General features: G+C 43.3%; 1 protein-coding gene across 3 annotated transcripts in view; it reads left to right on the top strand.

Moving 5' to 3' along the window:
• Positions 1 to 12283, top strand: part of DCAF1 (DDB1 and CUL4 associated factor 1) — a 47795-nt gene that overhangs the window by 14703 nt on the left and 20809 nt on the right. For all 3 annotated transcript variants that reach the window (XR_005258383.1, XM_038149113.1, XM_038149111.1), the window contains exons 8-16: positions 925 to 1026; positions 2232 to 2390; positions 3684 to 3863; positions 5062 to 5271; positions 6498 to 6667; positions 7853 to 7977; positions 9066 to 10326; positions 11214 to 11412; positions 12099 to 12181. Coding sequence is in view for 2 of the 3 variants with exons in the window: in XM_038149113.1 (XP_038005041.1) it covers positions 925 to 1026; positions 2232 to 2390; positions 3684 to 3863; positions 5062 to 5271; positions 6498 to 6667; positions 7853 to 7977; positions 9066 to 10326; positions 11214 to 11412; positions 12099 to 12181 (2489 nt within the window). In the remaining variant the exon portion in view is untranslated. The remainder of the gene's footprint in view (positions 1 to 924; positions 1027 to 2231; positions 2391 to 3683; positions 3864 to 5061; positions 5272 to 6497; positions 6668 to 7852; positions 7978 to 9065; positions 10327 to 11213; positions 11413 to 12098; positions 12182 to 12283) is intronic.

The raw sequence follows: 12283 nt of genomic DNA, 5'->3' as shown, positions 1-12283 counted from the left end.
ACCTGAACCTAGTAGATGTGTGGTCTGGTAGTTGGAGCATGGCCCTGGGGGTTTTGTCCCATGTTCCTGCTAAATTTGGTGCTTGGAAGCTTTGGTGGAAATGCAGACATTTCTTTCCTGTTTCCTATGGTGGTTATAATACGGTCCTGCAAGTAAAAGTCTGAGGAAATAATCAACTTGAAATTCTAAATGAAGTGGTTTGTGTAACCTCTGTAGTTCTGAGAAGTGGCAGGGCCCATGTTATGCAGGTGCTTTTGATAACTGGTAGTACCCAAACGGACAAAATAATGTGGCTGTGTCAGATTTACCAAAGATTGTTTCCTTTCTTTTTTTTTCTTCTTTTTTTTTTTGTGGTTTATCTTAATTAGTAACAAAGCAACACAGTTTTGCTTTGTGGTAGTTACGTGTGTGCACATGTGTGCCTTGTTTCTGTGAGAGCCAGTGAAACCATTGCCCCCTAACACCCTGCATGCAGACCGGATTGCTTCATAGGCCAGCAATAATAGGCTATAAAAATAGGAATTACTAGCATAAAGGCGTTACAAAGAATGATGCAAAGGGTTTTGGTCTGTTGCCCTGCTCTCCTGTTTTTTCTGTTCAGTTGTTGGGTAGTTGTCTTTGCACAGATGGAAGGTGGAGCCTCTCTCCAGGGTGGTATCTGTGTGGACTTCCATAGCCGCACTTGGAGGAGAGTCTTAAGATTTCCGTGTGGCAGCTGCCATGCACCTTGCTGCAGTCAGCAGATGTATTACAAGAGGTCTGTTAACCTTTATTGCTTCCTATGGATGGAGCTGGTTACCTCTGACCTCTCATAACAGGTATCTGCTAATAGGGGAAAACTGGGGGTTTGAGAGTGTATGAACCAAAAGAGACCTTGTAATTCCCATGAAACATTCAGCTAGTGTCCCATTTTTATTTTCTCAGCTGCTCCCCATCTTTATGCAACTGGGATCAAGGGAGCTGATGATGTACTACATTGATTTGAAGCGAACTAACGATGTGCTGCTCACTTTTGAAGCCCTTAAGGTAAGTTGCTTTCAAAATATATAAAATATACCATAAACATTGTAAAAGCATGTAATACATGCTTGCTGTGTGTCAAAGGTAAGTGCTCATCCTCTTTAGGCTGATGTCTTGCAGCATTCCCTGGGATTGGAAGCGGCTTCCACTCAAGCTGAATGCATTGCATTTGTATTTTGAAATGTCAAGCACTTAAAATGAAAAAACAGGAAAGGAAGGATGGAATAAAAACATCTTAATTGTGCAGGAAGGGCCATTAAGTTCACCTTTCATCTACCTATTTGAAGATGATAAAAATGCCTTTTTCTGTCAAATCATTGTGTTCCTGCTGCCCTTAGATGGCATACCTGAGTTATTCCACTGCCTGCCATCTCAAAGGACACTTGTGAGGGGTAAGGAGCATAAACATCTTGCTCCCAGAGGCCCCAGCATGACATCTGTGATCTCAGTGGTTTAAATACTAGTTTTGTGTGAGTAAGGTTTTGTGTTTAAGCTTACCTCCCCAAGGTAAAAAGCCACACAAAATAACCTTATTCAAGCCAAACCTGCAGAGCAGTAGCACAAGTTAAACTTTTCTGTGCATTCTTTCTCTCTTTCACAATAACTCCTCTGCCTCCGATCCTCCAGAGTCTTCCTGTCTGTGTCTTTGCATTTGTCTGAGAATTTATTTTGAAGGAGCAGTGTTCCTACAGTAGCTGTAGGTTACTTCACTTGGGATTAGAGTGGGGTTTACAGTGGCTTTTACTGTTTCCTCTTAAGGTGTAGGTAATACAGAAAAGCAGTGTGCACAGTACACTTCAGTGCAGCTGCAGGCTTCCCTTTAATTCCTTTACACTTCATTTTGTAAAATTCCTTCCATCAGCAATATGTCATTATCAAAATATGAATGGAAATTTAAATAGTTAGCAGTGATAATAGAAAGTGAGTGAATTTGAAGACAGTAGAAAGACCTTAAGGTGGCCTGTTGGATAATTTCTGAGTTGCTCTGCTTTTCTTGTATTTCTTCTGCAGGATGTGTAAAAAAAGATGGTAGTGCCTCTTCTGGTTTTGTTGTTGGGATAAATACTGCATTCTGGATTAAATGTAGTAGTAGGAGGAAGCGAGATACACAAAGCAGTTACTTTTTCTGCTGTCTGTTTTCCTATGGGATGGGGATGGAATTGATGACAGTTTCAAGAATCCTAGTCTCATCTGCTTTTATGATTTCTTAGCATTTGGCATCATTGCTGCTGCACAACAAGTTTGCCACAGAGTTTGTTGCTCATGGAGGAGTGCAAAAGTTGCTGGAGATTCCTCGTCCTTCCATGGCAGCAACAGGAGTGTCCATGTGTTTGTATTACTTGTCGTACAATCAAGATGCTATGGAGAGGGTAAGAGTTGTTCTTGTACTGTAACTGCAGTGATTCCCATAATTTCTCAGTGTTTCTACCTGTGTTCAAACGGTGAATAAATGTCTTCTGAGCTTAAAAGCAAATTTATGATTTAAAAGCAAATTTATGGATGATTGATCGCTATATGCGGAGGCATTAGGAGGTATATGAATAACAGTATATTGTTTCAAGGTGTTTATATGAATAACAGTGTTTTGTTTCAAGGGTGTGGATTTCAGTCCCTAGGGAATTAACTGAAGACCTTGTCAGCCTTGTCTTAATACTTTAATCACACTTTTCATTCTATTCTTCCCTCTTTCCCTCAAAAAATCCCAACAGAAACCTCCTTCATTCTCATTTGCTTTTCTTTTCCTGTCTGTTCCAATGGACTACTATGCCTGAGATTGTTTTTCTGCATGGTTCCAGATGTTCTGCCAGATGTTATCCCCAATATGTTCAAATACCAGGTGGAGCAGGTGTCTGTACATTTTGGATTTCAGAGGAAGCCAGCTTCAGGGTACAGTCACTCGTCAAGTAGTCCGTGCCAGACCCCAGGTCTGAAGCTGGTACCACTGTATTATTTGAGTATATCCAACACCAGCAGAGAAGAGATGGAAAACTCTGCTAACTTGGCACACAGCAGCTGGTGCCAGCACTTGAGTTCCTCTTCTCACTGACCCTGACAGAGGGTTCCCAGTTCCTCCTCAGTAGAAGTAAATAGGCAAATGCAAAAGTGCAGTTTTGAGCACATAGTCTGCACATCTTGGAGGCATGGCTTGAGAACCGGAAAAGACCATCTCAGTTGTCTGTTTCCAGAGAAAAGTCAGGCTTTAGACTTGGATTTGACAAAATTTGCTATTCCCCTAGGCTTCAGTGCAGCCAGATTTGTCTAGTACCTTAACATAGCATATGGTACTTGGTTTCACTGAGCAGAATTTATGTTTCTTCAGTGGAAACTTGTCTGCCTCTAGCAAAGCATTCTTTGGATATGTGGAAGTGGTATGGAGAAGGACTCTGGAATTATACTACACTAAGGCTGCTGTATTCATTGTGCTTTACTCTGGGAATGGACCAATTTTTAGTCCTACATTGCCAAATCATACTCTTTATTAGTCAGCAGCTTTTTTTACTGGTCTGGAAATGGGACTGATTTCATGTCTCAGATGTCCAAAGTCAAGCTGAGAATAGCTGATACTTGTCCTCTGCTTCTCAAAGAGTCTTCACTCTCCTTGGACCAAATCTCTTAAGCAATCTGTTTGAAGTCCTCCTCAAGAATGTTCTTTTGCTTTCTAGGTGTGCATGCACCCCCATAATGTGCTTTCAGATGTAGTGAACTACACCTTGTGGCTGATGGAGTGCTCCCATGCCTCGGGCTGCTGCCATGCCACCATGTTCTTCTCCATTTGCTTCTCCTTCCGTGCTGTCCTGGAGCTCTTTGACAGGCACGATGGGCTGCGCCGTCTGGTTAACCTGGTAAGGGCTGTGGCTTTAAGGGGGAACGGGGGTTTAGTGGCAGGTTTTGCACCCTGTATATACAACTGTGTAGAGTTTTGTTCTTTTGTTTGGTTTTTTTTGGGGTTCTTTCTCCCTAGTTCCCAAGGGATGGAGGGATGGGTTGAGTTTTCTAAGCAACACCTGTATGCATCCTCTTATCTTTATTATTTTTATTATTATGATTATTGTTTAGAGACTTTATACCCTTTGGGAGCTTTTTTGGTGCAACTCCTGGGTTAAGCAATACTCATTCAAACAGTGGTGGCTTAGTGATAGTCCACATGTTTCTTACCACTCCACATAGACGTGCGTGCTGTTGGATGTGGATAAATGCAGCTTTGTTCCATGAGAGGAATGGCTGTGTGTGTGCTGCAGGAACTGTGGTACCTTCTGGGCACAAGTTCAAGGCACCATTCATGTAGAAAAGCTGCAATGTCTGCAGGGTGTTGCTGTGCACTCCTGCAGCTTGGGCCGTGTCTAATTTAGAGACATTAGTGCTGCAGGCTGCCAGCACACCGTGTGGTGCCATATTATGCCTAATCATACTCAGCACAACATTGCCTTCAGACCTACACTGATGTGACTTCTTTAGCCTGGAAAAAAGGAGGCTCGGGGTGACCTTGTCGCTCTCTACAACTGCCTAGTCAGGTGGGGATCGGTCTCATCTCCCAGGCAATGAGTGACAGAATGAGAGGACACAGTCTTAAGCTGTGCCAGGGGACATTTAGGTTGGATGTCAGAAAAAAATTAATTGAAGGAATGTTTGGGCACTGCAGTTGTCTGCCCAGGGAGGGGATGGAGTCACTGTCCCTGGACTTATTTTAAAAAAGACTGGACGTGGCACTCAGTGCCATGGTTTAGGTGATGGGGAGGTGTTAGGCCATAGTTGGAGCTGATCTCAAAGGTCTTTCCCAACCTAGTTCATTCTGTGATTCTGTGATTTCTGTCTTCATAGATAGTGAAGGAGAGGGCATGGTTCAGTTCTGGCTGTTTACCCACACAGAGACCCTTTTCTGTTCAGACAGCCTTTGTCAGCTCTCAGTGTGTTTCTGTGTCCTGTGCAGCAAAGGCAGTGTTGGGGTTTGGTACGAGAGCAGATGAGAGTTGGAGATGCTTTTTTTTCCCTAAAGACTGAACTGATGAAACTTTTTTTCCCACACCCAACTTCTTTCTGAAGATAAGCACTCTGGAGATCTTAAACCTGGAGGACCAAGGAGCCCTGCTGAGTGATGATGAGATCTTTGCCAGTCGCCAGACGGGGAAGCACACCTGCATGGCGCTGCGCCGCTACTTCGAGGCTCACCTCGCCATCAAGCTGGAGCAGGTGAAGCAGTCGCTGCAGCGCACCGAGGGCGGCATCCTGGTCCATCCACAGCCCCCCTACAAGGTGAGGAGCACGTTGCAGGCTTTTCACGAGGTTGTTGCATTTCTCAGTTGAATCCAAGCTGCAGACATGTGTAAATGCCCTTTGAAGCCAGTGCAATAACTAGGCAGGCTGCAGTTGTTTCATTTGTACTTTTTTCCTGTTGCGTGGAATGGCACTGTAATAGGGAAATACAGAGGAGCCCTTGAGGTTTGTCTGAATTGCATTTGATTAAGGCTCCTGCTCATGTGCTGTGGTTCCTTTTCCATCTCTCAAAAACTCAAAGGCAAGTTGTTTTTGATATTTGTATTTGATACAAATATCAAATATTTGTTTGTTTTTGATATTTGTGTTTTCTGTGCTGTGAATGTCTGAAAGGACAAAATTTGTAAATGTGTAGAGGTACTTAATGCTGAAAAATTCAGAAGTAAGTTTAATTTGATAATGATAACTGAAATGTCTTTTGAGCACCACTGTTTTTAGAAATGACCTGTGAGATCCAGATAGATAATAATCATAGTCTTGGCCATGATTTTTTTTTTCCCCGATTTCTCCCTGCAAAGCTGGTTTTGTTGTTTTATTTTGGGTTGGTTTGTTTGTTTGTTAGGTTTTTATAAAACTAGATTTTAGGGCTGCTGGTTTTAAGAAACTACATTCACCTGTGGTTTCTGATTTAAATTATGATGATTTTCTGGAGGAACTGAAGTAAGAAAATATAAGGGGGTTTTTGCTTCTGCAGAAATCACTTATTTTCAGTGACTAAAAATGTGTATAAAATGTTGCTTTCTCATGTAATTAGAAATATTGAAAGGCAAACTTGCTAAGATTTTTTTTTTATTCAGTATGCTTTGTAGTCAAAACTTAGAAACTGTAATTGAATATTTTTAGCAACCTTTTTAGTATTTTAGCATAAATGTATATTGAATAATGGTGTGGGAACTACTAGATTAGCTTAAAAGCAGAGCAGAATTTTAATTTAATGTAACTTTTCTTCTTAAATTTGCCTTAGCTTTCTGAGACTGTAAGGAAACTTTAAGGTTATTATTCTTAAGCTTATTATTGTGTATTATAGTGATTGTTGCTATATTCTTTTATAACTGGGGAATAAACCAGAAAGTAAATACTTAATCTGCAAGACACAGAGTAGTCTAATCTTATAGATGCAGTTTTCAGTCAAATCCCAGCAGTGAGGGATGTGATGTGCAAATTTATAACCCTTGTGATTTAATGGTGTCCCTTGGACCCTGCAGGCCTGCTCCTATACTCATGAGCAGATTGTGGAGATGATGGAGTTCCTGATTGAGTATGGTCCAGCACAGCTGTACTGGGAGCCAGCAGAGGTTTTTCTCAAGCTGTCTTGTGTCCAGCTCATGCTGCAGCTCATTTCCATTGCCTGCAACTGGAAGACGTACTATGCAAGGTGAGCTGTTTGCTGTAGTGCTCCATGAGTGCAGCACTTGTGACTCTTGGGCAGGACACTGCATTTCCAGATTTTCTACCCTGATGGTGTTTAAAACAGGCACATGCTGGTTAGTGCTGTTAGGGCCTGTGCTGTGGCCACACAGTGATTATCAAAGCTAAATCTGGGGAAAGCAGGACTAAAATTTTAAGGTAGAGAGAGGGATGTCAAGAAATTTCTGAAAGGCCAGAATGCCTCAGGCCTTTGATTAGTATGACACTGATTTCTCAGAAAAGCTTCATCACAGTTCTGTGCCTCTTTCTATCTGTCTCAAAATTTGTTTACCTTAGAGAAAGGCTAGAAAATGATCCAAAAAGAGGGTGAAATCAAGACATATCTTAATCCTGGAATGAGGTGGGCCAGGACTCCCTCCTTATTTCTGCTGCCTACAGGAGCTCCTTGCCTAACTTTAATTGAAAGCCTTTGAAATCTGTTTTGCTTCTGCAGTTCCCTGCCTCCCTCCCACTCTCAGATTGCACTCTCCTGCCTGGGTAGTTTGTGTTCTCCTGTTTCTTTCCTTCTGCAGCTGTTTCCTAATTGCTATCTGGATTAACTCCTACCTTTCCACACAGGTTAAAAATCTCTTTTTTGCATTTTTCTGCTCTCTCACCTCTTGCTGAAGAGAGATCCCTTTTCACCTTCCACACACCTCCATCTTTGTTAAGCTGGAGTCTAAGTTGGTGTCCTTTTGACTGTCAGAGTTGTCTGGTTTACTGCTGAACAGTTTCCCTTGACTTCAGAAAAACTTCATTCCTAGTTAATTGACAGAGTGACAGAGTATTTTGGACAGCAGTGTTTCCCAGCTAAGATGTAGAGTTAGATTACATTTAGTGCTAAATTTAGAATGGTTTCGTTAGTAAGTCCTAGCATTCTTATTTTTATAAATGCAGAGCTACTATGTTTTTAGGAGCCTGTGAGCCATGTGGGATAAATGTTGGCAGACTGCAGGCAGTGGTGTGCATGTGAACACTGCCTTCTATAGAGACCAGCCCTTTTCATTCTAAAATCAAAAGGCACCATCAAATGCAGCAGATGTGACTGATTTACTTCCATTTCTTGGACTAGATTAAATTGGATACTATTTTATGTTATTGAAACAACTCTGTACATGCAATTCTAAGGAGTTCTTCTGTTGCTGTCTTCCAGGAATGACACAGTACGATATGCTTTGGATGTACTGGCCATCTTGACTGTAGTACCTAAAATCCAGTTGCAACTGGCAGAACCTGTGGATGTGTTAGATGAAGCTGGATCTACTGTTTCCACTGTGGGTAAGCAGAATATGGCCCTAATGACTCACACATTTATCAGTTGTCTCTTGCTACATGGGTTTTGGCTGGCTGTTCCTCACCCACAGTGAGACAAGGGTTAAAGTAATTCATGTACTCAGTTACTGTCAAGGATGCAAATAAATGGGAGAGTGCACTGTGGTTAAAATTGTGTCATGATTAGCACTGTGGTTGGGTTACAAATTTAGAGGCAGGTCTTTCTCTTGCACTTGTTTTCAAGAGCTCATTAAATACAGGTGAAGGCAAATATTACTTTTGTAATGGGACTATTAGGTTTCCTCAGTTTCTCAGAAATGTAGGTCTCCTGAGGATATGGCATTTGAGACTAAGGGAGAGGAACAATTATTGCTGCGTGAGTTATGCTCTAACTGGTTACCTCCAGGTTCAGCATGTACATGAGTGAGATGTGCCTGGATCAGATCCAAGGCTTCTACTTTAACTGGAGCCACACTTTTCTTTATAAGAAAATAAAAATAAAGGCAGGCAGAATACTAGATGTAGGCAAAAGTTAATTCCTTTTGCACAAAACGTCTCTAAGCAAACACCAGTTCTGTGAGGGTTTTGATATTCTGAAGCAGACGTGAAACTAACAGGAATTCTGTGGGGAAAAAAAGTCGCCCTAAAGTTGTTTTTTTTTCCTGATTCCTTTTGGAAGTTGTGATATGATTATTTTGTCCTCAATGACTTGATCCCCTTTCTTCCTCTTAGTGTTTGCCTTGTTGGTGTTTGTACAAGAGTTGCTCTATGCGGTAGGAATCAGAGCATGTTGTGCATCTTACTCTGTCCAGATACTTTAGATTTTTACTCCTGGGCTGTGCTTGATCACCACGTCTAAGAGATTGTGTGACACTACCTACTGATGATGAGGTGGAGTACCAGCAGAGCAGGAGAATATTTTGCTAGGGAGGTAGAAGAATGTCTTAGACTAGTTAGCAGAACTTCAGGAATTTCTGGAATTAAGGGAAGTACCTATTTTCTTCAGATTTGTTGGAAGACTCCCTTACTTGTCTGATCAACTTGTGTAAGATACGTTTTGGAGTAATAAAGAAACTATTTTTTTCTCTTACTAGGTATTAGTATCATCCTTGGCGTTGCTGAGGGTGAGTTTTTCATCCATGATGCTGAGATTCAGAAATCAGCCCTTCAGATCATCATCAACTGTGTGTGTGGCCCAGATAACCGGATCTCCAGCATTGGGAAATTCATCTCCGGGACTCCTCGTCGAAAGCTTCCTCAGGCCCCCAAGAGCAGCGAGCACACGTTAGCCAAGATGTGGAACGTGGTGCAGTCCAACAACGGCATCAAGGTGCTGCTGTCGTTGCTGTCTGTGAAGATGCCGATCACCGACGCGGATCAGATCCGGGCCCTGGCCTGCAAAGCCCTGGTGGGGCTGTCGCGCAGCAGCACCGTCCGGCAGATCATCAGCAAGCTGCCCCTGTTCAGCAGCTGCCAGATCCAGCAGCTGATGAAGGAGCCGGTGCTGCAGGACAAGCGCAGCGAGCACGTGAAGTTCTGCAAGTACGCTGCCGAGCTCATCGAGCGCGTCTCGGGGAAGCCCCTGCTCATCGGCACGGATGTCTCGCTGGCGCGGCTGCAGAAGGCCGACGTGGTGGCCCAGTCGAGGATCACTTTTCCTGAGAAGGAGCTGCTGCTGCTGATTCGGAACCACCTCATCTCTAAGGGCCTCGGGGAAACGGCATCTGTCCTTACGAAAGAGGCTGACCTGCCCATGACTGCAGCGTCTCACTCTTCTGCCTTCACCCCTGTTGCAGCCGCTGCCTCTCCGGTGACTCTGCCTCGCACTCCTCGCATAGCTAACGGCATCTCGGCCCGTTTGAGTAGCCACACTGCTGTAGGTTCCACTGCCACCTCTGTCCATGCTCAGGCGAGACCGTCTGCATCCCAAGGTCCACCTGCCCTTCCAGGCCCTTCTTACGCCAGCAACTCTCCTCTGATTGGCAGGATTAGCTTTGTCAGGGAGAGGCCGTCTCCCTGCAACGGCCGGAAAATCAGAGTGTTGCGACAAAAGTCGGACCATGGCGCCTACAGCCAGAGCCCAGCTATCAAAAAGCAGCTGGACAGACACCTTCCTTCCCCACCCACGCTGGACAGTATAATCACAGAGTACCTTAGGGAGCAGCACGCCCGCTGCAAGAACCCTGTTGCCACCTGTCCCCCTTTTTCTCTCTTTACTCCCCACCAGTGTCCTGAGCCAAAACAGAGGCGCCAGGCGCCCACTAACTTTACCTCACGGCTGACCCGCAGGGCAGCCTTTCCGAAGTACGGAGGGGTGGATGGTGGCTGCTTTGATAGACACCTTATATTTAGCAGGTAAGGAAGAAAACTGTGTTGTGATCTCTCTCAGGATATACCCTGTGTCAAAAAGCCTTACCTGGATTCAGGCTGTGCAGTCCCACGATGGAGTATCCTTGGAGACAAAAGAGTTTTCATTCACAGTGATAGTGAGAGATCCTTGAAAGGCATTTTTAGGAGTTGTTCTATTTGTGTTGTCCTTAGTGCCAAACCTTAGTACACAAAGCACACTTTATTTTCAGTAGCAACATTGACTAATGAAGCTGGTAACTCTTTGTTCTCCTTTGGAAGGTGAGTATGCAGCACCAATTTTATGAGAGTGTAACATAGCCTTGAGGATGGTTGGCTGATAGATGCAGGACAGTGAAATCTGTATTTTGTTCTTGCAACTGAATCACCAGCACCACCAGTGGCCTTTCCTGAGGTTAAACTGGAAGGTGATGTAAAGTTTATGAAAACAAAGGTGACATGTTCATGAGAGCATCTTCCCAGTGAAAGCAGTGTCCCTGTGGGAAGTTATGATGCCAGGATGTTGTTTAGCTCATGTGACATCTTCTTCTGCTAAGTGTTTCAGAACTGTTAGGAATTTTTTTTGCTAGCTCTCTGTACTTACCCAGGTGTTGACATTACAGGTTTTCCATCAATCCAGCTTTGAAGATGGAGTCCAAGTGCTTCAGCTTAATGATGTGCTTTAACAGAAGTACCACATAGTGGAAAACAAACCCTGAAAGTTTGCAAACACTGTTGTAGTACTCAAGCACTAGTCTTCAAACTGACTTGGTTTACTCTAGAAGAAGGTTATAAAGTGTACCTGTGTAATCTTTTAAGGGCTGGATTTAATATCACACAGCATTTCGGTTTTGCTTCTCTCCTTTGGGTTAACCATTTATTTTTGCCTTCTCTAGGTTCCGTCCAATTTCTGTGTTCAGGGAAGCAAATGAGGATGAGAGTGGCTTTACCTGTTGTGCATTTTCTGCAAGAGAACGATTCTTAATGCTGGGTACTTGCACGGGGCAGTTGAAACTCTATAACGTGTTCAGTGGACAGGAAGAGGCCAGTTACAACTGCCATAACTCTGCCATCACGCACCTTGAGCCATCCAGGGTAAGGAACCACAGACCTGCTCTGATCTGTAGCAGTTCTCACTGCCTAGGCCCTGGGATGTTTTGGGCCCATCTGGGCTCGTGCATCTGAAATGCACCTACTGGCTGGCCTGCAGTGCCTGTTGTTGAAGTACTTGTAATAGTTGCGTGTTGTTGCTCTTAGGAGTTCTACATTTAGGGTTTTTTCTTCCCAAGGTAATAAAGAACATAGACAGTGGCTGTGTGCCTTCTTAAGAAATTAATATGTTATGTCTGCAAGTGGAAAAATGCTTAGACTGACTATTACACATTTATTTATGTGTAAGATAAGATATCAGAGTTTAGATATCTTCGCTGGAGAAAGAAACCTTTCAGGGGATGATTCTAGGAAGAAAGAAAAGATTTATAAGCAGAATGGACTCCCCTCACAGGGCATCAGAATTCAGCCATGGATTATCCTGATTTTATCTGCTATTAACATCATAGATTGTTCCTATTCTTACCTGTAAAGTTTGTCTACTTTGGGCTCTTTGTTGTACACAGTATTAGATACTTGGATTTAATCCCTGTAGGAGTAGTATTAAGCACAAAAGTGTCTGCTCTGCAGTTTCTAAATTGATCTTGTCAGTAAAAGTGTACAGGTAAAATGATAACCTCTGTTTTCCCTGGTGTTCTTTTCCTTTCCTCTACGCCAATCTGGAAATTCAGGATGGGTCTTTATTGCTGACATCTGCTACATGGAGCCAGCCTCTGTCTGCATTGTGGGGAATGAAATCTGTCTTTGATATGAAGTAGGTACACTGATTCAGTTGTGGGGTGTGCTGCAGTTGAAAGAACCATCTGATGCAGGAATAAACTCTAGAACAGAATAGCACAGATCTCAAAATGTCTCT

This window comes from Motacilla alba, chromosome 12, assembly GCF_015832195.1.
Source record: "Motacilla alba alba isolate MOTALB_02 chromosome 12, Motacilla_alba_V1.0_pri, whole genome shotgun sequence".
NCBI classification, from domain to species: domain Eukaryota; kingdom Metazoa; phylum Chordata; class Aves; order Passeriformes; family Motacillidae; genus Motacilla; species Motacilla alba.
The sequence above is the reverse complement of the archived record's forward strand: the minus strand, read 5'-3'. Positions and strand labels throughout refer to the sequence as shown.